Raw genomic sequence first — 26,794 nt, 5'->3', positions numbered from 1 at the left:
ATTGTAACACTCCCCCCAGCTTTTAAGTGAAAATCTGACATATTAACACAATCATTTCCATGATGTCCATGTTTTCTCTGCAGTGTTAGATTTCTAACAACATAACTTGGGAGCAACTGCTTGACAAATATTAGAGTTTAGAGCTTTTAAACTAGCACTTAAACGCACCATAGATACGCCCCACAGTCTGTTGCAATGAACCCTTTTGATCAGCTGTATTACAACCGGGCAGTTACTTTAAATAATGACCTTTTTGGCATTTTAGCTCTCTTAGATATTAGAGAAGAAGTGGGGAATTTCAGGAAGGGGTCAGGGGCCTCATGCGTCATAAATGTGCATAGCTCTAATTAGACAAAGAGGAATGGACCTGAAACACTAAATGTCAGATAATGAAATTAAGTTTAATGTCTCAGATTAGAGCCACTGGCTGCCTGAAGATAAAAAACACATTCAACTACCTAAAATACTTTTAATAAATGTTCAGCACTGTGTGCTTTTCCACATGTTAACATATGTTCTTTGTTAAACTGATTGAGATCTCTTTTACGAAGGTGTTTCAAACACTACTGGTCTTTAGTTCGATTTGGTAGAGAAAGAGGACGACATGAAGAATTTCAGCATGGAACATAGAAGGCCTGTTCAGAGCTGCTCGGTGTCCAGAGAGTTAGAAAATAAGATAAAATAATAACACACAGAAGACTGTGAAATAACCCTTTTGTATTTATTATGTACACAAAGAGAGAAATGCTGAGAAATATCTACAAAAAAAAAGAAACAGAAATAAGATCTAAACTTAACATAGTTGTAGTTTTTGAAATATCAACAAAAACAATCCCGCCTGTAGCCCTCGTCTCTCCTCTCACTTTAACCTTAAATCAATCTTACAGATAAAATCTGCTCCAGATTCTGTCTCTCTGACTTTAGACCTTTCACTCACACGGACTGCGTTTCTGTCCCAGTCCTGCTCACTCGTTGTAGCGCGACAGTTTGAGTCGAGGGATGATGTTCATGGACTGCAGCTCCTGGAAAAGCAGCTTGCAGGCGTAGGGGATTCGCAGGGAGGACACGTGGCAGGACGACTTACAGTAATGACACCTGGGAGACAAAAACACAGACTTATTTAGGAGGTTAACCATTGTGTTGGTTTCAGAGAAGAAGAAAAAACTGAAGAAGAAGAAGCCTCCTCAGATCTCACTTTTTTTTTTTTTTTTTAAACTTACCATCCAGAGTATCCCAACAGGCCGCACTGTCCACACACGTCCACCTCGAAGGCGTCACTGGAGATCATGAGGCGCTCCAGCAGTAACATGCTCGCTCCATAGCCGATCAGACAGTCGCGCTCCATCTCGCCCAGACGCAGTCCTCCGTCTCTGGAGCGTCCCTCTGTGGGCTGCCTGTCAGCGGGGGGGGGGGTTCAGGAAATGCAGAAAAACGAACCAGTCACTCTGACTTCCTTCGGTGACGTAAATCTAATTGCTGATCAACCCTTTCCAATCAATAATCCCAAAAACACACCGAGCAGAAGGAAGATATCAGCAGGGATTAGAAACCGTTGGTTTTACCTGGTGAGAACGGCTCTGGGCCCTCGAGCTCTGGCGTGCATCTTATCAAGAACCATATGCTTCAGTTTCTGATAATAGACCGGCCCAAAGTAGATGTACGCCTCAAGAGGTTCTCTGAAGAAAATACAGAAATACTAATAGAATCAACCCCACAATACAGAATGTTTTCATTTATGACAAAGTTAAAAAGGGTGAGGGGGGTAATAAACTGGGATTATCGCAAATGAACGTTTGAGTAATTTGACTGTCAGGCCAACAGTCTGAGTCACTGAGACCCTTCTATTGATCAACGGTAAATTATGGATCTTTTTTTTTTTCCTCACTGCAGACATTTTGGCTTGAAATAGTCGGACGAACTCGGGTATTTCCACCTCCGCCCCTGTGCATGTGGGTCAGTTGTAGAAAATTCACAATAGCAAAACCTTCTGTAAGTGGAATGCAAACCTCATTAAAACTCCAGAGTTTGACCAACTGTTTTACGTCAAAATGTCGGCTGTGAAAAAGGTATTTTGTCTTGTGTGAATGCAGGTCAGAGCTGCTCTAAAATAAAGAAAAATTAAAGTTCATCATCAGTTTCTGCCACATCCAGATGATTTTTCTTACAAGCTCTGTTGAGGGAATTAGTTAAGTCAATGCATCAAACTGCCCGTTTGAAGATCTTTCAGCCGAATCTTTTAAGTGTGCGTGTTCCCGCAACCCAACAACACAATTGTTTTTTCCTACTCAAGAGAGGCAGACAAATTGCTGACATCCAACTAAAATAAAAAATCTTTTGGAAAATATGACAAGTTTGTGAGTTCTGGTTACTGGGATGAAAGTTGCTTATTCATTTTTCATTATTACCCAGTGATTCCTGAAGTGACGTAGTCCTTGCCCTGGTAGTTGTATCCATAACGGATCAGATCCTCACACACATCCTTCACCTTGCTGCCTCCGAAGGCTGTACCGTAGTGAAAGCGTCCGTCCAGGACTCCCGCCTTCCCCGCCAGCAGCTCTATCAACTTTCCCACCTGATTAAATCCAGAAAAACAGCAACTCTGATTATAACAGAAATCTTTTCGGGATTTACATCCTCTCTTGGCACCAAATGTTGGTATTGTGGATGAGATTAGATTACACGTGTACCCCCCCTCAGCGTGGGGACAGAGCTCCAAGGATGACTGATTTCAACAATTCAGCCGAGGCCGCACCCAGAGGACCCCTGACCCCGTCACATAAAAGGAAACACCTACTCTCATATCACTCTCCGGCCACAGAAACATCCTCCCGAGCCAAACATTTCAGAGTCTTTTCCATGGCAACCACAGCAAGCAAACACACTGACAACTGCAGCAGTGAAGATCCATCAGGTTTTTACAGTGCGAGGGACAATAAGTAGCCAGAAACGGGGCCAAATCTCATGTCGTTCACATTCAGCACCATCCTACATTTCAGATGTGCTGGGCACGTTGGATAAATCTTCCACACGCTGCTACAGGCGGCGGCTTCGTTGGCAGCCGTCTCCGCAGCAACAAATATCTGTTTGTGAACAGTAAGATTGCCGCTTAACGGCATCAATGGACGTGTGCTCTGGAAGCCAACGATAACCCAGAGAGAAGAGGAGCGCGGATAATGAGGGTTTTGTCTCAGAAGAGCCGACACAAACTTAAGAAGAGCAACAGTCAACACAGCGACTGAGGTGATCCAGGATTAACTCGGAGCCAAAAATCACAAGTAACAATGGACTAAAGGTCCTGGATCAGCTGTCAAATGACCAGCTTTTTAACCCAAACAAGAGAAAATTTGACTTTTTTTTTTTTTTTTTTAAATAAACAGAGCTGAAAGGGATTAGTAAATTTATCAATCACTGAAAATCAATCTGCAACCTCTCCGATAACCTTTGAATCATTATTTAATAACAAAAACTGCACAGGTTTGGATTTAATTCATGTTTACATCCATCTTTGGTTTTAACAATCAAACCACTTACTCTATTCAAAGAGATAATGATCTCCTAATTAAATAAATCATTCAGTGCTGCATATCAACACTTTCAATTCCTGTCTGGTATTTTATTTTATTGAGAAAACAATAAGCTGTGCAGGTTGCAACTGTGAGGAGCCGTACCGTCATTCTGGAGGGGTATCCGTGAGGGTTCATGATGATATCTGGACAGATACCTGTGTCACAAAACGGCATGTCCTCCTGTGGCACGATGAGTCCGCAAACACCTAACAAACAGACGCACAAAAACTGTTCAAATTTGGGGGACAAACCCGAGACGAAAAAACAATCAGCATATAAGATAAGTGCGTTTCTACAAAAGCAACACATGAAAAGCCCTTCGTGAACGTGTTTCTCTCATATTTGAGAGTCTGGAGGTGGCCTCAGGCTCCTGTCCTGGCAAACTGAAACCTTTGAGTTTTGGACGGTTCGGACCAAACTTGCAACATGAACAACTCACTTCGGTGCGGCGGCTCTGAGGCGCAAAACACGAGGAGAAAACCCCCAAACATAACATTTCAGAGACGAAGACAGCAAAACAGAAAACCCAAAAAGCTCAAAGAACATGCCTTTTCAACCTATGGTTTATGTCTTGGAGTTTGTGATGTTTTCTGAAATGAGGTTCTGGTTTGGTTTCCACGCTTTTTTTCTGAGAGGTGTTTTGTTGTTGCGTTTCTGTAAATGTCATCATTCATTAGGATCTGCTGCATCCTCTGAAAAGTTGTTTATTTTTATTTGCTGTTTTGCACCTCCAGGCCACTGTATTCAGGACAGGCGATGTGCATTTTTCTTACATTACACACACACACACACACACACACACACTAAGTGTTTAGGGTCAAAGTTAATAAAACAGCAAAAGAAAAAATGTATTTTTCGCAGCCTGTTTAGTAGTTCATGTTTGTGCTGGGAGGCAGTTTGTGGACCTTGCAGATCATGACATTTCCATACTCATGTGGACAGACAGGGTCCTCTTTTGACTCCCATGATGGGGGGGGACGAGCTCCTTGGTACCCAGGAGTTTAAGTGTGAGTGCAAATGTTTGCCGAGGGGCCGAAGCACTCTTCCTTGGCCAGGGTAAACAGATTGTAGACCCATTTGCAAATGAAAAAAAGCGAAAGAGGAGTGAAGAGAAGGAGAGCAGGAAGTGCAGAAAGGTGCTTAGCTGGACAGGGAGACCAGGATTACACACCCATGACTTTTAGTTCAACTCGAAGGAAGTGGAGGGGATCAACTGGAGAGGAGAAACTGAATCGTTGCACGTGGAAAAATTCGCAATTAGCCGAGCGGTCAGCGCCACTGCCGACTGCTGATGCTTTACAGGATGTTGCAACAGGATGTTAACTGGGAACAAGTGCGGCGGTTTAGTGGAAAGCCATCCAACAGCAGGAAGAAGGTGAAAGAAAAGAGAAAAAGGCTAGTAAGGCAGGGCCAGAAGAAACACCAAAAGGAAGAAAAGGCAGCAAGAAAAAGGCTGAATATCAGAGTTAAAGCAGCGTGGAAAAAAAAGAAGGATGGAAGAAGGAAAGATGTGGAAAATGGTTGAGTTGAACAAAAAGAGCCAGAGAGAGACACAGGTTCCAACAGCAGACATCCTTGGTGTTGTTTGTTTTGTGTGAAAGTGAATGATAAAAGAGGCATGAAATCAGCAGAGAAAGGCAAGACAACAGCAAGGGTCCGCAGCCCTCCATCACAGCTCATACAGCTCCACACTGACGGCTCGCACAATGGGCCCCTAATACCGACAACCCCTTCACCTCCTCCCCCACCTCCACAGCTGTGTGTGTGTGTGTGTGTGTGACCGGTAAATAATTAACTTATTCTGCTCTGCTGACCAGGGCCTATGAGAGTAGGAAAGAGAAGGTGGGAGATCCATCACTGCAGCCAAATCTAATGATTATCTATGTTGATTTAAAAGTCACTTAAAGATTCTATTAAATCAAGTCATGTATATAACAAAAAAAAAAAAAAAAAAAAAGCGCTTCTACTTTCAACAAGTTTTTTTTAGGTGTTCTCCAAAGCAGCTGAAACACTACTGTGAAGAGCCCTGATTAAAATCCAGATGTCCCCCTGTTGCACATCTGGGTGTTTCCATCCAGCTCTCCTCCAGCTAACCCCACTGCGACCCCTCTCTTCGTCCCTATCTGAGACAGAAGACATTGTCCCACCGTGAGTTGACCGCCCAGTGCCCACTGCGTTAATGAAGAGAGTAAATTATGCATGGCGCCAGTTAGCTTTTTGATTAAAACATCATACAAGCCCTCTATAGGGGAGGTGCTGCAAAACAATGGAGGTTGTAAACACCCCCCCCCCCAGTTGCAGCAGAACACTGCTGGGGTGTAATAAATTTGCATAGTCTGGCACAGGACAAAGAGCCAATTAATTGAAAGGAGCTCCGGTAGAGATCTTTTTTTGTTTTGTCTGGTCACTCTTTTACAAACAAATTTGGCCTGAAAGTGGTGAATATTAATGCAAGTCTTTGTATTATCCTGGCAGGTTTGGGGTCAATATGCAGCACTCCTCTCAGAGCTGCGCTACTGCGATGAAGTTAGCACCTTTTTGTCCGTGTCGACTGCTGAATTTGTCTCCTATCTCGGGTCTCCTGGTCTGCCTCAGGAGGATCTTGATGAGGAAGGCATCTTCAGCGTTGGACGAGATCATGACCTTCTCGATGTACGAGTCTGTCGAGCCCTTATAGCTGGGAACAGAGTGCATCTCAGAGTTTTTAGTTTCTTTCTTGGAGCAGGAATTATCATTTAGAAGCTGGAGAAAATGTTCCACATTGAGGAGACGTAGTGTGTGGGTGTGGTGAAATGCACCCACCTGATGGGCACGTCTCTGAACTGGGGCTGGCCTGGCTGGGCACTGCCCTCCAGTGGCGTCTGGGTGACAGTTGGCATAGATTTGTTCACCAGCACCTGTTTGTTCTCCACCTTCTCACCTGAGCCACAAAATATACACCAAACAGTGTCAGACTGGTCTTCCTATACAATCACTTACAGGCCGCTTGCTAATCTTTTACACGTGCTGTTTAAACTGCTTCTTCTTCTTTTTTTTTTTTTTAAATGCACAGCCAAAAACATCGTTGTCCCTCTATGAAATCGAGAATTCTTCAATCAGGGTTGGATATGGAAACCGCTTTGCAAAACTTTCCCATGAGTAGTATTTTACTCCACCTACAGGAGATGTCTGAAGCCCTCAGAGCAAGATGCTAATAAATCTAATGAATTTGACTCCCTGCATCATGGCAGAGCCCTGATGAATTGAATTTAAAACAAGCATTTCAGAATCTTTAGTGGCTGCAGAAGAAAAAAAAGTGTCTATTGAGTTATTTCTTACGAACGCAAAATGTGCCACTGACATCATTACTTGCATCCTTCAGAAATATTTAGTTGCAGAATTTTTGGCAACAACAACACCCTCTAAAATATAGAGGCTAAATGTTTGTAGGCATGTAGTAGCTTTTTGTTGTCGTTTGCTGGTCATCTCCACTTTTCCACTGCTTATGTTTGCAGTCCTTTCTGTAATCACAGCCATCAGCTCTTTCTACAGATGTTCAGTGGGAATTAGGACAGGACTCTGTGTTATATTGCTGTTGAGTGGGTGCTTTGGGACCATGTCCTGTGGAAATTCCAGGGATCTTCTGTTCAAACTTAGTTTTAGACACCTGGTGCCACATTTTCCTCTAAGATAACTTTGGTAATCTCCTTTCATCACGCTGCTGATAGATTTAAAGCCTGCAGCATGATAGAAGCTCTGCCATGTTTAACTGTAGGTAGAGTTGTGTTTCCTGTTATCAGCAATAAACAGATGCGCAGCACTCCCAAAGGGCTGTACTTTGGTTTCCTCTGTCCAGAATACACTCATATCTGACTGTAGCTGATGTATAAAAGTCCTACTATCATTGTTCTGATTCTTCTTTCAATAGTGGTCAACTCATTGGTCTATGAACATGTGGTTCTGCTTGGTTCAGTCCAGACCAAAACCAACAGAGCAGATCTCCAGAAACTAATTAAATATCTTCCGTTTTCCTCCCCGAATCAAACCCTCAGACGTCAGTTTCTTATCTTAGAATCAAAGAATCCTAGAAGCATGTTCCCTGTTTGTTACCGTGAATCTTGTTGATATTCGGATATTTGGTGACTGCTTTGTATCCACTGGAATTTATATGTTTTTGATAAAAGCATTTCTGAGTCTCTCAGCTCTAGTCTTCAAAAATGGGAAATAATCAGACCCTTTGAAAGCAGTGAAACTATCTATCATTAGTTCATTCGTGTGAACACTGACATTTTTGGGAGTCATTTCATTGTTTTTTTAAAATTTAGTTTGAGGAATCTATTTAAATTCATGGCCCACATAACAAACCGGGCATCCTCCATCCTTGCTGGTACTCACCCGGGGAGCAGATTCCATCAGCATCCAAGATGTTGTGTCTCCAGATAGGTTTGCGTGTGGCGGCGTCCAACATGGGCCCCATTACTTTGTCAAAGGTCTGGTTGGTGTAACGTCGCAGCGTGCATTTGGCATTTTTGTAGACAAGACATCGACCAAATCCTGAAGGATAGCACATTTGATGTCAGAGATCAAACTGTCAATCATCTGCCCGGGTCGAGCATATTTAAAAAAAGATTTTTTTTTTTAAATCACATCACACTTTCCCAAGGTCTTGATTAAATGTCGAACATTATTTGGTCAAAATACGCCAAAGAGACAGCGTTATGGCTTTTAAAAACTACGATTTTACAGCTCTTTCCTTTGCATCTCGTTTTAGGGTGTGAAATGAGCCACTCGACTCCACCCCACCCCTCTCTTCAGTCGGGTGTGTCGAAACTGAGATCTGCACTACGGTGCAAATATGAACACATTGCACTCAATAACTTGATGCACATCATTACAGTTTGAGAACACAGACGGGATCTAGCCTGAGGGCTAATACACAAACATATAAAGTGAGCTCACACTTCCATACTGACAGATTTTGCAGGGGGAACGTCTCTGCTCTTCTGAGACCTAAAAAGCATCAGGGTCGTGTTTCTTAAGTTTGAGTTGTTAGTGACTTCAGACGTCCAAATATATACTCTCAATAGGGATGGGAATCGAAAACCGGTTCTTGTTGAGAACCAGTTCCCAGTGTTTCAATTCATTGGAATCGTTTGGCAATTTTGCAAACGATTCCCTTATCGATTCCAGTGGGCGCGAATGACGTCACCACGCAACGTTGCGTGGCGAGTCCAGTGCAGCCAGCAGTCAACAGTAAACATGGTGCCCAAGCGGTACAAACGCTCGAAGGTTTTATTACACATCCCTAAAAAAGACGACAACAGGGCAACTTGCAAAGTGAATATTTCCCCAAAGGGAGGAAATACTACCAACATGCAATAACTATGAATGAATGTCGCGTTTTCGATCCGCTCCGGACTAACGTTGGTGCATCTGAACCCAGCAGCAGCAGCAGCAACGTTAGCATGTCCTCGGCTAACACTGCAGGTAACTAACTAACAAACAAACACTGCCTATCATGTTAGCGCCATTTGCCTCATTGTAAAACCTGCTATTAGTAACGGTTAAGGTTAAATGAATGCCTTTTCATGCATTACATTTAGATGAAATCATGAGAGGCAGAGCCTGAGTGGCTCAGAGCCAGAGGCTGGTGGTACTACCCCCAGTTCACGTCTACCTCCAGCTTCTCCTTTCACCAGAGCAGGGAAGAGTTAAATTACCCAGGCCTTGATAGACCAATGTGAACCTCACCGTTGTTGGGTTTGTAAGGTCATGACTCGTGTTACTTCTAAACTAAATAAAGTTGATGCTAATCGACCGGTTTGTTGTCCTTTTTCTCCAAATGAGAATCGATAAGGGAACCGATACAGAACCGAATCGTTAAAGCAGAATCAAAAAAGGGAATTGGAATCGTAAAAATCTTATCAATTCCCATCCCTAACTCTCAAGCACAGAAAAAAAAGTTAGAATTTAAAGAGGAGATATTATGAAGACATATCCAACTGAAACAAAAACTAAACTAAACATGTGAAATCTATTGAAAAGCATTTCAAACGCACACACACACATACAGAAATCAATCAAGGCAGCGACACCAACAGTAGTTTGAGAGCAGCAACTCTCACCTCTGTCAAGTGAGGCTTTGTTGAGGACCAGAGCGTCCTCTATGTCGTAGCCACTGTAGCTCATCACAGCCACGGTGGCGTTCTGGCCAGCTGGCAGCTTCTCAAAGTCGATCAGCTCAATAGTTTTTGTTTTGACCATCGGCTTCTGAGGATACGCCAGCAGGTACATCAGCGTGTCGATGCGGTTTCTCTGGTTGTAGCCGATAGTTCCTGGAAAGATTGAACGTGAAGTGCGGATCAATAAAACTGCCTTTAATATGATCATTTGTGAGTCATTTGTTGGTGGATTACAGGTGTGAAGTCATCCAGTTTGGCTGGTCCGAATTAGCGCCATCTCAAAGCAGCTCAGCGAGAGCACGGGGCAAGTTATGGTGAAAAGCCTGGCCTCCCTGGAAGCCTTGACATTTGTCAGATGCTATTACTTCACAATCAGGCTACAAGCACAGAGTCTGTGATAATAGGCTCAGGCCACACAACCAGATTTGCACATGTATAGGGCTGTCCATACAAAACAGACAAGACAGAGGATATTGGGCCAAATATAGTTCCAGTCAGTGTTTTTGTAAAGATGGGGGGAGGGGAGGAAGGGACGAACGGAGGTGAAGCGGTAGGAGGGGGGGTGACCGCAGCTCTTACGAATAGTAGCAGGTCCGTTTGGGGAAGTTTTGGTTACCAAGGAGCTACGGGTGCACACTCTGTGGTCTTTTGCAGCTGAGCACACTGACCCCCTGAGCACAGCCAGAGCAGACACAATGAATTGCTAATGACACTCTGGGTGACTGGCAGGGAAAGGGCCTCCGCACACACAGCACAATAGAGAACCTACGCAAGCGCCCCATGTTTGATGTCCATGCGCGTATAAACACCGACTGACACACACATAAGACAAACACTCAATCACACATACAAATGTATTCTGACAAAAAGTAGCACAGGAGCAGAGTTTTGGGGGAGACGACCCAGCAGGCTTCTTGTATTCATACCATTTGTTATTGTAATGACTTTTTGGATGATTTTAAAGTGTGTAAATAAAACTCTAAAATCGGGAGATTAATGAGGTTTAACAACAATGTTCATGTAAGATTGAAATACTGCAAGAGTGTTTGTGCATACGAACAGTGCAGCTGTGTGAAGGATGTGAAGCTACCTGCTCAGACAAGTCTTACCCATGGCCTGCTTGCCCATAGCGCACTGGTATGTGTTCCTGGGTGACTGGTTGTGGTGGGGGTAGGGAATGAGGCCGGCACACACCCCCAGCAGCGTGAAGGGCTCGATCTCCAAGTGCGTCGTGTCTCTGGAGAAAGGAATAAAAACAAAGTGTGATGATTGACATGAAGCAGGAGGGTCTTTCTTAACGTCAACTTTACATCACGTGACACCCACTTGTTGATCATATGTTCGTAAAGGGCAATCTGACAGTCATTCTCCTCGTTCACATCCAGGTACTCCACCAGGCCTTCATGCAAGAAATCCTCAAAGGATCTGGAGTTGAGAAAAAGTTTCAGAAATGCTCAAATCTGCTGCTCTGCAAGTCCTCGTGTCAGGTCTGTCACAGCTAAAAGATGTTCCACAAATTCAAACCTGTATTTGTCAGCATCGGACACAGACTAAAACATAGAATAAATTAAAAAGTTACTGTCATCCCTGTAATGCTCAATATAGAAAAAAATGTTGTAATTGTAAAATGTTTTTACACATTAACGCAGATGTTCAGGAGAGCGTGCCGACAATTTGGTCCGAACTTTTTCTGCAGCTGCTGTTCACACGTGAGCTCCACGGTGGGAGATTTTCTGCTGGACTCTTAAAGCAGAAAGCAGGAGGGAGGGTCTGTCAGAGCGCTCGGGTGACAGGACGTGACACAGAAACGTGTGGGATTAGTCGAAGCAACATGTTTTGTTTGCAACATGTTTTGTTTACAACACGCCAAGATGGGTGCACGAGGCTGCTAGATCTTTTTGTCATGCTGATAACAATACAACATGCATCCAAACAAACCCGCTTTATCTCAACAAATGAGTGGAGAGCAGCATGAAGCAGGAACTCAAGTTGCTTATTAACTGTGAACGCTCCTGACATAAGCTCCTACGTTCCCGCCCAATAATCTTAGGAACATTTTACTCCGGGTTGAAAATCTGCAGGAAGTCTAATCCTGCAGACATTTCCGTTCTCTTATGCCATCTCTCCAAAACATCTCCAGATCACTCCCAGACTGTTGTGCATGTATAAAAACAGCTTTATGTTATCACAGAGTCTCTCACCAAGTGGTTCTCTCGACTCTCACTCACCTGTAGCCCTGAGACAGATCCTCAATGTGTTTGTTTTTCACCATCGGTTGTCCCTTCTTCACGATGATGTACGGCCTGCAGCATAGAAAAAAAACAAAACAAACCCAGGACCTGATTTAACCTTTGTTTTTTGTTTTCTGAACTGAACTGAGTAACGCGCAGGATTAATACCTTAGTGTATCAGACAGTATTGTGCTCAATGCATTGTATCTAATAAATAATTATCCATTTTTATACATCTATTTTGTGCTCTCTGGATTTCTCACCTGCAGAGTCGTCCTCCGTCAGAAGAAACGTAGACGCAGCGGTCAGTCAGGTTGGTGGAGATGGAAACAAACTCGTTTATGAAGCCTGCCCTGCGCATGAGTCTGAAGGTGCTGACCAGCTTGCGATGGTCTCTGATCACACCCAGAATGTTACCTGTGGATGCAAACAGGCGGGTGGGTGGATGGAAGGAAGGAAAGCTCAGATATTTAGGAACTAAAGTCAATATCGGGAGTGAAAAGGCAGTATGAGGAACAGCAGCACGTTTTAATGTCTTTTTTTTTTTTTTACAAGGAAACAGACTTTTTTGGCGTAAATTCCAACTCCAAAACTTTAGCTAGAAAGAAAAAAAAGTCTCAATGCTTGGACAAAGCAGAGCTTAAAGTGCCCGCAGGGGTTTGTTCATATCAAGTCTGACAGACAAATGAGTGGAGAACAGAGGAGACTCTGTGCTCTGCCTCTGTGTGTGAGGGCACATTCGCAGCGAACACACTCTGACGGGCTTTGACACCTGCTGCTACCAACTAATTAAAAAGTATGGCAGCTAATATAATTTGACAGTTATCAGTGCTGAGACAAACATATACAGTAATTAAAGGCCCAAGTTTTGACTCAAGAATAATACCTACAGCTGCCGTGAAATTAACGACTTATCAGCCTCCCTGCAACATGCAAAATGACCTCATGTAAACTACACAGAATATTTTTCCCTTCATGTTTGTAAGCAATCCATTAAAAAAAAAAAAAAAAAAAAAAAAAAAGTAGCTGGATTACACTTTCTTTTCAAGGAATCTGAAGCAACAGCAGCCAGTTTTTAATTCCATTCGCCTTTATTCGTTTGTCTTTTCGGAGTTTTACCGTTGAGGAAGACGAGGAAGACGCTCGGGTAGGAGAGCTCCTCTCCACACAGCAGGTTGACGTCCTCGACGCCGAGGTTAAAGGCCAGTTTGATGATGGGGCCGTCCTCCATGTCGGTGGTGATGTGCGTCATCAGAGCCAAGTTCTTCACCAGACCACAGGCCTACAAATCCACCCGTTAGATTCAAAACCATCGGTCTTTGGGAAAAACAGTCTACAACTCCATCTAATGGGTGTCAAATGACATTCTCAAGCATCAGTCTTTTGACGTGTGGCGTTGCTCAGCTGTACAACTCTCTCGATAACTTCCCCAGTTTCCCCGATTGTGGCAAGAGAACATCAAATCATGTCGAATGTGAACCTCTAAATGATTTAAATGAAAGTCAATCACAAAGTGATTTTTACCAGAGGAATATATTTGCTACTCAAGTTCATTCTTATTCCACTTGTGTTTTTATAGTTTAAATTCTTCATAAAAACCCTTTTACCTTGCAATTTTTAGTTCAGAGAAAATCTTTTTAAAAAGGGGTGGTCTGTAAGGTGTGCTGGTGCGGTTAGACCCGGAAATTAACCACGGATAGCTGAAAAATCAGCTGCGGCAGCTGCAGCGTGCTCACCTCTCCTTCAGGAGTGTCGGATGGACACAGCATCCCCCACTGCGACGGCTGCAGGGAGCGCGGCCCACTAACCTTCCTGGTCTTCTCAAACTGGGAGGAGATCCTGGTCATCATGCCAAGGGCTGAAATGAAGGAGAGACGAGACAGAACCTGCGTGACACCCTGACGGTCCATCTTGAACCTCTTCAGAGACCAGTTGCCCTGTTGACAGAATACAACAAAAGAGCAAAATCAAGACCTGTTTATTAAAAATAAATAAATAAATTACCTATCAGAACTTGTAGGAACTAATCATCTTCTTTGAATACATTTTTGAGACTTTAAAGTAAGCACTGACATACAAAATGTGAAGATTATTATTCGAATTAGGCTTCAAACTAGCAGAACGGCCTCATCTCTCTACAGGTCTGTGACTTGCACACACTCACTGTAGATATGGCATTGACCATGCCGTTGGTGATCTGGTCCTGCCGCATGTGTTTGACCACATCAAACTGAGCTGCTCTCTGCTTGGGGATGATCTGGTCAGCAATCTTTTTCAGTTCAGAGTTAAACTTCTTAAAAAGATCCTCAAACAGCAGAGACAGGAGCTAGAAAATAAATAAATAAAAAGAAGTGAGAACATGGTCCGATTAGATATCGTTCACTTATCAAGTCACCAAAAAAGGGGTCATCACTGGGTCGTCTCGGTGCTTTCCTGGTAAAATGTGTCTGCTTGTGTTTCAAATGAACGCGGAGGTGCATTTACAGTCAGATTTAATAACCAGGTGTGCCTGCTTCCACGTAAACCTGACCTGGCCACCGTCCCGGGTTCCTGTCCTCCAACGCCAGGCCTCCAGGAGGCAACGTCTCCCACAGCCCCCACACACCCACCGCACCCTGAGCATTAGCATACATCAAAACAAACAGGCAGCACTGCTTGAAATTAATAAAGAAATTAAGCTTCCATTGCGCAGCCAGGCCAATTAGTTGAATGTCAGGGAACCATAATTGAAGAGTAAGGAGATTGTTGGCGTTGTTAGTGTGTAAGCCCCTTTTTGAAAGAGGGCTCTGTTGCCCCCCCCCCACTCTCCTCCTCCCATCTCCTGCTCCTTATACAGAGCAGGTTGGGGGGGAAATTAAAGGCCTTAAGACAGCAGTAATTACATTATCAGAGCCGAGCCCGCGGATTAGCTCAATCGCTCCAGTCAAGGCAGCGTTTCTATTGTCATGGCGCTAAAAAAATCCCCATGAATCCACGGCCTCGGGATTTTGGTGCCACCGCATATCTCCCTCCTGACAAAGCCAGGCTGAAATAAAGGGGGAGGGGGAATCAAAACAAAACAGGGAAAAACAAAGCTCTGGGGAAAATAATGAGAGTCTTATTAAAAGAAGGTGGCAGGAACAAAGGTGCAGGTGAGAGATCAGAGCCAGAGCTGCCAGCGTACTCTGCTGCAGTGCTGTGATCCATTCGCACGGAAGCATGGGAGACCGCATATGTGGACACATTATTAATAAGCATGTTTTGTTTTTAGTGGCTTTATGAGAATGGAAAAATGCAGCAAGCACCTTTCAGTTAACAAAACTGAATGAATGAGTAACTGGCCAACTCAACAGGGTACTTTTAATGTCAGAACAAACACAGAGAACATTCTGGAGCTCATGTTTTTGTCTTTAAACATAAAAATAACAGCTGACTGAAGGTTGGATTACAAAAAAGTGCCAAACAAGTGCATGAAAGTTTACCTGTCCGGCCAACTCAAGACGTTTGTTGCCATAGTAATCTCTGTCATCCACTTTGTTGTCCCCTTGAGCCAGAATCACCCTCCGTACCATCACAGCCAGGTAAATACACTTCGCCCGAAAGTTAAACTCTTTGACCTGAGGACAAAAAGCAAAAAGGTGTTTTCTTATGTGGAAAAAACTGGAGAAAAATCACTTATTATAATGAGCAGAGCAGAGGCATTCTGTTAACATACGGGCACGTGAGTGAGGATGAGCGAAGCCAACAGCTCTCTGGCCTCCTCCATCTTGGTCTTCTTGGGGCCTCCCCACATACGTTGTCGTCGCACTTTATTCCCAAGATACCTCAGAGCCTGAAACACACGGCAGAGATGTCAACCCTAAAAACTGAACGTTGGTCAGAAGGTCACTTTACACCAACCCACGTAGATTGTTTTAGTCTTCACCAGGAACGTGTCAGGTTAGTAAGCAAGAGAGATCACTGAAGGGCTGTTCGTGCAGTGAAGGTGTTCTACAATGAATAAGAGGATAAGTGTACAAAACAATCCAGATGACTTGTTAGTTTAAACTAAAATGCAGGTTTTTGAACCAATTAAAACCCACAAAACTGAGCTAATACTATGATGGACACAGAAAAACTGAACTAAGTAAGACCTGACTTTATACAGCCACACACACATTTGCACCTGAGTACGTGTTCAGCTGCAGCTGAACTACAGGAAGGTCAAAGGTCAGAGAGGCTTGACGACTTTCTGCAGGACCACCCACTCTGACCTCCACTGTGCATAAAATGCAACATACAAACACAAAAAAGGCTTAAAGGCAGCTCAGTAAAATAATCTGCTCAATACAGTCATAAAAATGACTTGATAAAAACACCCGTCCTCAGATTCTGAAATCTAAAAAAAATAAAATAAAAAGATGCCAGTCAAATTTGGTTTTGGCCGATAACTTATCATAATCTGATAACAGCGCGTCTTTAGCCTTATCTGCCTTTAATTATACAGATTTAGGTCTCATTGTGCACAATACAATGACCCAATGAATACCACGAAAAGGCATCACGGCGGCTGGCAGACAGAGGAACAGTGACGGGTTGCTAGGACGCAAATATGGCCTCATCAGTGGATCCTACAACAACGTAATCTTTATCCTGTCAAAGAAAAACACGTGGGCCCTCTGAATGACCACCAAAACATTACTTAACAAGCTGGAAAGACAAAACCTTCCTCATCTGATCAGAGACGAACAAAGAAAATACCTTCTGTCAACAGACGGCAGCCGTTTGGGCCTCTGAACAACATCATCCTGATCTTCAGACGAAGCTCATGGGCGCCCGTTAGAGCTGCCTGATAATTCAACATGTTTGTGTATGAACTTCCAGCTGAATCTCTGATGAGGTCACATCGTGTCATCATTAAGTTTAATGGGAATTAATCCGAACGGGCCAATTACTGAATGCTTTTAACTTACTGCTAACAGTAACATTAAGAGAGTTTGATGGCAACGAGGCCTCTGTCATGTCTGGACATCTGGTTCAAAGGTAACAAAATCCAGCTGAAAACATTTCTAAAGCTCAGTGCTTCACATGTTACACATTTGCCAGATCTGGAGAAAAAAAATAAATCGGAGAGTCAAGGTGACAAGCTGTAGTTTTACGTGGGGTTTTCTAACTTCCTGATTCTTGCTGTCACCATGAGGTGGCTCGGCAACCAGTTGAGACTCCAATTAGTGAGCTTTGGTGGAGCAAGCAGACATACAGCTCCAAACAGACAATCTAACAGTTTCCCTGTTTTCAGTATTGGTGCTATGCACAGCCACTGCAGCTGACTGCAGCTTCATTGTGATGGTCCAGATATGAGAGCCGCATCTGTGTTCTTATTGTACTCTGAGAAAGAAAGCTGTAGTTTGAGAAAACTTTTGACCTATAACTTCAATGAAAAAAAAAGGTTAAAAAAAGCAGTGCATCTGTATGGGTGAAATTCCAAAACACTCTGGATCTACACAAAAAAAAAAAGGACAAAAGAAAACATAAAGGGAACTGTATGTTTGTAATGTACGACCCAGATCAGAGGAGCCGTAAAGAGACGTGGGTGTGCGTGTGTGATGGAGAGGAACATGAACATGGGAGCACGCATTATTAAAACACTACAGTGGAAATCTCTGTTGCAGCATTAAAGTGGGGAGAAAAAAAACAAAAAAACATGTGCAAACCCTGATGACGTCAGACTTTGGGCTTCCTACTCATTCAATTCTTTTTGTTCGAACTTTTCTTGATTGTTAAAATTCCCTCCTGAAACGGAGCGCCAGACTATTCAACTGGCCAGCGCAGTTGATCGCTGGAGGTACCTGAGTCTGTGTGAAGATCTGGGCTTTCTGGCACTCCTCCAGGCTCGGGCCGAAGCTGGCCATGACGTGCTCCTCCGTACCGATCATCTGAACAATCTCCTGGTCACTCTCCACACCCATACCCTGTGTGGGTCACACGCACACATGGTGTGCAGTCAGAAGAGATAACAAAGTATGACGGGGGAATGCGTCAACTATAACAATTTGTGGTTGAATTTGTCAAACGATGTAAAAGGCTGCACACACGGTGGACATTTAGAAAATTAGTGACTGGAAGAAGAGTTGAGACAAGGAGATACAAGGCAGTGACAGGGAGGGAGAGGTGAAGCGGCAGTCATTAGGTTGTCTGACATTTGCTTATGGAAATGTGGAGCTGTGGGAACTGAACCGTCTGCCTCACAGAGGATACGAGGTCTTCTCTGCAGTCGCTGCCAAACAGGGGGAGAGGCGGGGAACAAGTGCTCAGCAAACAGAGCGGGCGTGCAAACTGTGGATACTGACACTTCACACTGATAAGGTAACATGTTTGAAGAGGTTTTCCTCAGAGTGGTCAGAAGCTCATGATACCGGCTGTCCAAGTGACATTTTCATTGTGAGCAAAGGGCGATGAGTGAAACTCAGTCAGCTAAACTACTGACTAATAACCACCCCGACAAGTGTCAAACCCTCCTGCTGCATTCATGAAAAGTCTTCTGAAAATTCTGAGCTGGATTAAAAACGGAGTTCTTCCTGCTTTAGCGGCACCCCGCAGCGCACAGACATCATCTAGTAATATTGTAGCGCCATCTTGTGGACACACGGTGTCACCTCATCAAAACAACCCTACCTTGAATATGATGGCGATGGGAGCGTCCTCTGACAGTGTGTTGTGTCGCAGGTAAAACCGGCCTTGCTTCACAATCATATTAGTTCTGCTTTTCTTCTCGTGAGTGGAGCTGGAATAAAAAGAGCAGGAGACAAATTTGTGATTCCTAACAGTAAAGCGGGAGAGTATCTCGGACATTAAGAGTTACTCTCCCTTGATACAACTCTTCATTAAATATTTAAATGCAAACTGATTCCTGTCAATAAAAGTCCTGGAGGGTAACAAAAGAAGAAAAAACTGTCAGTCTGTGACGGATTTAGTTTAAATAGTACACTATCCTGCGTTTAATGTTGAACTCTCCTGAACCTTTGAAGATCAACACTCTTCATCCTGATGATGATGCCATTTCCTGATGAGGACGTATCATTTACATTTGTTTGAACTATCATTCATTAGACCTCCATCTCACTCGCAGAACCACCAGACTGTTTTCTTTCCCTTTTTTGTAACATCTTGCTTACACTCTGGGATCACGTCTGCTTTTGCCTCTTGAGAGCTCAACCTTTTATGCACCGGCGAAGGGAAAGGTCACGACTGAACTGAAACATCTGAAGACCTCTCCGGTCCTCCCTTGCAATAATGTCTGCTTCAGGAGACTCTGGAGGAGATAAAGCCCTCCGTAGCAGATGTCTTACAACTCTGTGGCTTTTCATTTGTTTCTGGCCTGAAAACTGAGCAGCTGCATCCCTGGACACCAAACTTAACCACTGTTGTGGAAAGATATTATCTTACCTGGTAACTGAGGCTCCAACAGCACCCTTCCTGTCCTGATCCACAATGATTCGATTCTTGGACAGCTGTTCCTGGATGAGGATGACTTTCTCTTGTCCTTTTACAATGAAATAACCTCCTGCGGATGAACGGGAAAGTGAACCGTCAAAGTGAAGAATGATTAGGAACCGCTGTTAAACGGATCTTATTTTTAAATGCCTGCATCGTGACGGTGTACCTGGGTCCAGAGGACACTCGTTCAGTTTGGAAAACTCCATGGGCGTCTTCCCTGTGAGAACACAGTTGGAACTTCGCAGCATGATTGGCATCCTGGCAACAGCAAGAATTACACATATAAACCACAAGAACACGTGGGGTTCAGCTCCTGTAAAGTAAGATTGTTGCTATAAAGGAAATTATTGTTGTAAAAGAAAGACAGGAAGTCAGTTCATTGACTGCTGCAGCATCAGGAGAGCGCTGAGAGGTACAAACACAAGAGAAAAAAGGCAGCTATGGCTTAATGGGTTTTAGATCTGAGACTATGAACATGGGAAAAAAAAAAAGAAAAGAAAAGGAAAAAAAAAAAAATTACCTTCCAATAGGAAGTGCATTGCGAATGATCCTCTGACTGCCACGGGTATACTCTATGTCCACCGTGATGGGCGCAGAGTAGGTCATGTCTCTGAGACGACACTGTGTCACATGTGGGGAAATCTTGTGTTAGCTGACTGTTTGTTTAAATATTTGGTTACTTCTAGAAACAGTCCAATATCACTTATGTTGAAATACATGAAATGAAATGCTTTATATCCAACACCAGAGACCTGATGATGACTGGTCTGTCCCACCCCACAGTGAGCTCACCTCGTGAGGAGAGACCGGTCTGGTTACATTGAAGCTTTCTTCCACATCAGGACTGCCTACGTAGATATTGAGGTATCTGCACAGAAAAATATTTATTTTAAATCAACGCATTTCTGAATTTGAGAAGTCGCTGCGTTCTGCATCAGGAGTGAGTTTAGACTTACTTCAGGTACCACATCGGATCAGCATCACTTGTGATTTTCTCATTAGCTTTCATGATCTTCTTGATCTGAAAAACAACGACATTCACACTGAACTCAAAGTGCAACGGAACCAGCTGCGATACACACAGATGTTGGGTTCGAGCCTCACCTCCACGTTGATGAAATAGTTGAACGAGTCGATGTGCTGCTTCACCAAACCTTTCACCTGCAGAACAAGCAACAGCTCAACTCAAAGACAAGTGAAGAAAACGTGCACGAATAAATTTGATGTGATGTTTGGCTGGGTGCTAAAGGGATGACTCTATAGTCATCAAATGAATTGATATAAAAAAGAAAAGAAAATACAGGCCTGACATCATGTCTCAGTTAGATGACTTTTTATTGTTTAATATAAATTTCATGGGAGGACATTTGGATTTAAGGCTCACACATTTTTACTGTTTACTTACATTTAGTAAACAACTGACAAAATGATTAATGATGGTCAAAAGGTAGGAAGCAATTCACCAGATAAGATAAACTAATGGTAATATAAAAAGCTGTAAAATACAAAAGTAAAACACTTGCAGTTTAACACAATATTCAGCCGAGACTGAGGTTTTATTTTATTCAATTATATGCAGATTCTGAATTTGATGCAAACAGCACGTTTCAAATCATACTGGGATGGGAGCAATAAACAGCCAGCTATGGGGGTATAATAATATAACTCCCGCAGGGCTCTTTCATGCAGAACTCTAAAGATTTGGAGAACAAGTTAAAAATAGAAATGGTGTCAAACTGTCCTGCCTGCACTTTCATGCATCAAAAACAACTGGCAACAAAGGAGACCTCAAAAACTGGTGTTCCTGTGTTCAAGATGTCGGAAAGAACAAAATTCTTCCCGTTTTGGTTATTTTATGCATGTAGCTGTTGTTCACTTGGATATGCAAACAAAAAAAAAAAAAACGGGATTTGTAATACACAGCAGTTAGTTGTGTTACCTTCAGAAAGGCTGGTAACAATTTCCATTTTTCCTGTCACAAAAAGAGAAAGACAAAGAAAGCAGTTAAATCATAGCCGCAAAAATAAGTGTACGATTAGCTTCAGTCTAATGTGACCGACAGCATCCGTCCGTTAAACCACAACAACTAGCTAACAGCTAGTTTAAACCCATCTCGACCTCTCCTTCACACTACATCTGAAACTCTGAGCTCAGAGCCTCCATGCTGACATCTCTGCACTCGTGCTGAGAAACTTTCTGCCCGTTTTCCCTAAAACTCACCGCCACAGTGTTGACAGGAGCCGCCAGCTCCTGAGGCGTCATGTCTCCAAACTCTCCTGCCAGCACCTCCATGGTTTCCCCCGCTGTTCAGCTGCGAGCACATAAAACTACCAACAATGTCAGTGTTGATATATAGAAGAAAAAAAAGGCGTCGGAAGACATGCGTCCCACTTCTGTGTTACCTTGTAATACTTCCGTGTGGGTGGGCGGAACTAAACAAAGCGTTCCGCCCGCACTGAGTTCTTCTTCTTTTCTTTCCATCCCACTGGGCGTGGTTTGGCACGTTGCTGCCCCCCACAGTTACAGAGACGCCAATGCTGCTTTAGTGAAATCGTATCGTCATTTCCTAAGCTCTTTTCTCCGACCTTAGGTGATAGAAAATATTATCAAGGACTTAGAAAAAGACAGTCGCGCTTCAATACGAATTCAACAACCCATACGCTAAACTGACTGTGATGTTTGTATGAGGCACTGAAACTGCAGATGTTCAATAAGTATTCTACAAAAATCGCTTTAAATACTTTTCTAATGCAACCCCTTATCACATTGTTCCACAAAGGTTCTACATGTACATATGAACATCACATTAGTGATAATATAGAAATACTTCTTTATTATCAAAGTTTGTAAACTGAGATATAGTGTTGTAACAGGCTGCTCACACTCACAGTTAATACATCCAGATCAAAATAATCAAGAGTTGCTATGAAAGAGACAGACTCATCTCCTTCGGTGTATCCTATGCTAAAGGAGATAATTAAGGATGTATCAGAGCTCCTTTCTTTGGCATTTTGGGGTCATTTCACTAAGTTTGGAAGGTTCCAAAGCAAAATAAACGTGACCGGACCCCTGGAGTATATCCCTGAGGGTTTAAGGAAGTTTATTGCTTCATTTTCTCTCTGTTTTTGAAGCGCCCCAGCCATCAGTCAGCAGCGTTTTTTCATCCAAACTTCCTCTGGTCCCTCTCCCTGCTAAAACTGACTTAGGCCGCTTTGTCTGACATTTCTTTACCCTTAATTCCAACCCACAGTTCATCGTTCCTCTGGCAGGCATTTGTCTCAAGAAACACATTTATACATCTGAGACTTTAAACCCGAGTCATACTTCAAAAGCAAAAACTGAATGTGATTACTACATCACTCGACTTCTGAAAAAGACGTACAGGCCTCCCCTCTCTTAAAACATTGATTTTAGAGCAACACAGTAAATTTGATTTTTAACAGACAGACTGCCTGGCCTCGTGTCTGATCTATCTCGATAGAAAGATACTAGGTGGGTAAAAGTAAAATGTTTGGTTGGCAGCGAACGCTGACATGCACTTCTGGTCCAGTTGTGACCGCTCTGCTTTGAATAATCCACAGAAAGCACTGTCATCTGTTTCTGTTGGGGAAAAATGTCCGTCACATTAAAACAGCATCATTGATGTTTCACTCTAAAAGAGATGAGTTCATACAATTAAAACTTTTATTTTCATACACAATTATGGAGTACTTAAGTGTTTTTACATATTTCACACTTTTATCTCAGATTTCTTCTACATTCTCACTATCTAACACACTGCGTCACTACTAAGTGAATCTACATTGATGGTAACTGTGTCTTAAATGTCACTAAAAAGCATTAAAAACAACAAATGTGTCTTAAAAACACCAGCTGCTTGGACATAAAGATGTGCTTCCCTCTGTGTCGGAGCTGTGTGACTCAGTTGGAGTGCTGCCTGACATGTCTGCTGTTGCTGCTGAGCAGTTTGGGGTACGCCGTCCCGAGGGAGCGTCCGTGTCTGATGACCACCAGCTCCATCTGACACTGGTCGATGTTGACCAGCACCGTGGTGCTCCTCTCTGTGTTGATGAGGAAGACGATGGTGAAGAGGGCCATCTCAAACTCAGGGCTGGTCCCGATGAAGGCGCTGCCGACGGGCTTCACCACACCGTGCCAGCTGAACTGGAGGTTCAGAACGTGGTCGTCGTGATCAGGCTGCAGGCGGAGACGTGAGAGCGTGATTCAGCAAAGACAAAACATTACAAACGGAACATGACGTCGCAGAGAGACGGTTTCTATCTTTTGTCTGGTGAACCTACTAAGTCGTGCTCCCTGGCCTTGTAACCTTTATAGTCCAACTGCCTGTTTTTTTCTTGCAGGTAGAACTGGATCCAGTTGTGGAAACCGATTATTTCTGACCCAGATCTCATCTCTCCCACAAAGACGTGTTCAAATCCGGACGAGTCCAGGCTGTCACGCAAAAGAAACCTTCACTGTTATTTCACTAGACACATACAGTATTTCACGTCGAATTCAAGAAAAAGACACTTCAAACTGATGTCCGGCAGGCTCACCCTGTGTTTCTCTGCCGGTGGTAGAGGTGGAACCAGATCAGGTTAAGTTGATTCTTAAACTGCCTCACGTCAGAGCTGGACTGTCCTTTGCTCACCAGATACTGATGAGCTCGCTGCAGAGAAGGCATTTTATGACATTCATCAAAGCAAAGCAGACCCAAAACACTTTGGGTTCGAATTAGACCAACAACCTTCATTTTTTAAAACACTCTGAGGAAGTTCTGGCTCAACTAATTCAGATCCTGTCATTTGTGATCCTGCCATAAAAACGTGGCGATGAGACATTTGCCCTTTTACACACAATTTGAAAACTATCTTCTTTATCGTTTGGACTGACTTGGTATAGATTTATAGCAGAAGCTGCATGTACAGAGGCTCCAGTCACAGCTCTGGCACCTCGCCTCATGTCATCCCCTCTCTGGCCCCTTAAGCAGCTTTGAATAAAGGCCACTAGTGCCAAAAAAAACCCACTTTGATCTAGATGCCTGTAGGAAAGGTGCAATATAAGTGAGGTTGATGCTCTCTGTGTATGCTCATACTTTATTTTCATTAAATACATAATAATGGTGCCTTATAAACAACGCTCAATCCTTGAATTTCATCAGAACTTGATGGAAATCGTAATCTTTCTATAACTACAGTACAGAGTGCAGCTAAATACGTGGTGAAAGAAGAGGAACAACACTCAACGAGCTTATTTCTTAGGTAAACAAATGTGTAGCTGTCTTCTACAGAAGAAGTGATGTATCTTCTGTCCTGATATCAGCTACAGAACTGAATGTCCACATTTTTCCCTCTTTGGGGAGGCCGCTGAAGCCAGCACCGCATTCCACAGCTGCACACAGATGTTTCAGCTGTGTTTTTTTATTCTCTTACACCATGAATGAATGTTTTCAGCTTCCTGAGGGAGGCAGGAAGAGACTAAACTCCCTCTGGAGCCTCAGCTGCGGACTCAAAACGCAGGAAAACAACAGAGAGCGAGGAACGAAACAGTTGGAGCTTTTTGTTCTTTCTGTGAGAAGTTTAGGACGCACTGAAAACAAAAAGGTGTTGGCAGAAGCAGCTACTAACTGAAGAGGTATTTGTTATGCGGTTTGAGAGTCTTAGCTTTTGTCCGTGTGTCTGACACGTCTGTTTGTTTCAACATTTCGGCCGCACCTTCATCACTTCTGTCTCTAAAACAGCATCCAGGAAGAGATTCATTTCTGCCAGCTCCTCCGCTGTGACTCGCTCCGTCACGCCTGTAGTCCGCTCGTAGTTGTCCAGAAGTGTCATGAGGCCTACACAGAACAAACATCTCGTTCATCACAGGGAATGTTCAGGGAAAGACAGTGACAATCCACTCACGAGAGAAGGTGGTGATGTTCCTCAGTTTGTTCTCATCGACGCTGGAGAACAGAGGCTGTGAGGCGTGATCGTGTACAACATGGCTGCCCTGACTCACATAGCCTGCTCTTCCCTGGACAGGTGAAACACAGAATTCACAGTATCTTTTGGAAAGGCAAAGGAGAAGTTCTGCCTGAGTGAGAAAAAGTTCCTCACCTGAACAGAGAGGGTGTAGTCTATCCCGGGCTTCATGCGATTCACATCCAGCCTCCACAGCTCATTGAAAATGTTGGACAGCTCCTGGTTAATGGCTGGTCTGTTATTGACGGAGTCAGACAGAACACACACAAAAACACTTGACAAATACTGACACAGATACAGAAGGATTTTATAAATGGATAACTGTACCTGGATGCATTCAGTCCACTGAGAAACACCGCGAGGAGGAGGAATCCACAGAGCCTGCATGTCACACGTTCAACTTATTACCTATCAGTTTCTTTAGATAAATCTAAGTAAATCATAAAAAAGCCTTTAAGCTAAACCGATGGCCTCAAACTGATCTTTAAAAGGAGGAAATCCATTTCCAGTTTAGTGACATGCCAGAAACAAACATACACACCTTACAGCCATGATACCAGAGAGTCTCCACTCCTTCAGCTACAGAAGTCTACAGCTAAGCTCTCACTCAGAGTTTGGCTCTAAGTTCAGTCTCCACCCAGAACTTAAACATCTTGATAACATGGGCATGGACTTAGTTGGAGTTTGTATTTAGCCACCAGAGGGCGCTTTGCTTCAGGATGCAGTTTTTCCTGCAAGAATTTGCATCCACTTACAAAGAGAGACAGTACCCACAGGCCAGAATACACTGAAAGCCAAATGTTTCCATGTGCTCTGAATAAATCTTCTTTTCACACAGCCAACAGTGTTCATGAGACACCACAGCAGTGTCAATCACTGAAAAGTTTCTGTTGTGCCGGCTCATGGCAAAGAGCTGAACGCTTTGATGAGGCTGTGCAAATGTGAGGCGACATGTAAATCTGCAGAGACATTTGTTTATGACCTGAAGAGGGGCGGCTGTATGGATCTGTGAGAAGTAGTTTTAATTCACCTCACTTTTGAACTCTTTTGGGTGGCAAAATCCATCAGCCAGTGTGTTCATGTGCCATTCAGCTGCTGTATATTGAATAAAGTCAGCACTCACACCTTTACATCCAGTTCATTTGTGCTGACTGACTCAAGGGCAGAGACACGTATATCTGTCAGACCGATTTACTAATTCTGTGAATGTATCTCCTAATAATAATTTAGAGATTTATTTGGTTGTATTGTACTGAAAGATAAAAAGTCTTAATATAATTCTTCAATCAAATGTCAGAAAATATAGCCTACTGCTCTGCTAATTTCAGCATGAAAGGTTCAATATTTCAGTTCTTAGTGGATTCCAAAAACAATGGATGATATCAGCAGAGACTTTATCAAACCTTCAGTCTGACTGG

General features: G+C 43.3%; 2 protein-coding genes across 2 annotated transcripts; both read right to left on the bottom strand.

Annotated features, from left to right (window-relative positions):
• Positions 1–706: 706 nt before the first annotated feature.
• Positions 707–21,827, bottom strand: polr3b (polymerase (RNA) III (DNA directed) polypeptide B). Its single transcript, XM_075469605.1, has 28 exons — positions 21,634–21,827; positions 21,353–21,385; positions 20,518–20,574; positions 20,370–20,434; positions 20,206–20,281; positions 19,934–20,034; positions 19,580–19,671; positions 19,363–19,480; positions 18,592–18,700; positions 17,766–17,888; positions 15,653–15,769; positions 15,420–15,554; positions 14,123–14,284; positions 13,695–13,895; positions 13,078–13,240; positions 12,222–12,375; positions 11,956–12,030; positions 11,054–11,152; positions 10,837–10,964; positions 9,671–9,880; positions 7,941–8,099; positions 6,369–6,486; positions 6,101–6,243; positions 3,669–3,772; positions 2,406–2,572; positions 1,563–1,676; positions 1,221–1,394; positions 707–1,095 (listed from the first exon to the last, which is right to left on the bottom strand). The coding sequence occupies exons 1-28, from the start codon at positions 21,703–21,705 to the stop codon at positions 966–968; spliced, it is 3,399 nt and encodes a 1,132-aa protein (XP_075325720.1). The 5' UTR covers positions 21,706–21,827; the 3' UTR covers positions 707–965.
• Positions 21,828–23,083: 1,256 nt separating this feature from the next.
• Positions 23,084–26,006, bottom strand: endouc (endonuclease, polyU-specific C). Its single transcript, XM_075470948.1, has 8 exons — positions 25,918–26,006; positions 25,704–25,757; positions 25,512–25,611; positions 25,317–25,428; positions 25,128–25,249; positions 23,970–24,082; positions 23,715–23,865; positions 23,084–23,610 (listed from the first exon to the last, which is right to left on the bottom strand). Exons 1-8 carry the CDS (start codon positions 25,926–25,928, stop codon positions 23,335–23,337), a joined length of 939 nt encoding a protein of 312 aa, XP_075327063.1. The 5' UTR covers positions 25,929–26,006; the 3' UTR covers positions 23,084–23,334.
• Between the last annotated feature and the right edge of the window lie 788 nt (positions 26,007–26,794).

Source organism: Odontesthes bonariensis, chromosome 7, assembly GCF_027942865.1.
Source record: "Odontesthes bonariensis isolate fOdoBon6 chromosome 7, fOdoBon6.hap1, whole genome shotgun sequence".
In the NCBI taxonomy this organism is placed as follows: Eukaryota; Metazoa; Chordata; class Actinopteri; order Atheriniformes; family Atherinopsidae; genus Odontesthes; species Odontesthes bonariensis.
This window is presented reverse-complemented; position numbering and strand designations above follow the sequence as displayed.

Bases quoted from the DNA above. Each gene is read 5' to 3' on its own strand.
- endouc (XM_075470948.1), bottom strand. The intron at 25,250-25,316 runs GTGAGTGGATTG...TGTTCTGTGTAG, and splicing joins GAACATCACCACCTTCTCTC to GCCTCATGACACTTCTGGAC. The intron at 23,611-23,714 runs GTAGGTTCACCA...CTCCGCCTGCAG, and splicing joins AGGCCAGGGAGCACGACTTA to CCTGATCACGACGACCACGT.
- polr3b (XM_075469605.1), bottom strand. From the start codon at position 21,705: ATGGAGGTGCTGGCAGGAGAGTTTGGAGACATGACGCCTCAGGAGCTG. The intron at 1,677-2,405 runs GTAATAATGAAA...TATTTTCTTCAG, and splicing joins GTCACTTCAGGAATCACTGG to AGAACCTCTTGAGGCGTACA. The intron at 1,395-1,562 runs GTAAAACCAACG...CCCCGCTGACAG, and splicing joins CCCAGAGCCGTTCTCACCAG to GCAGCCCACAGAGGGACGCT.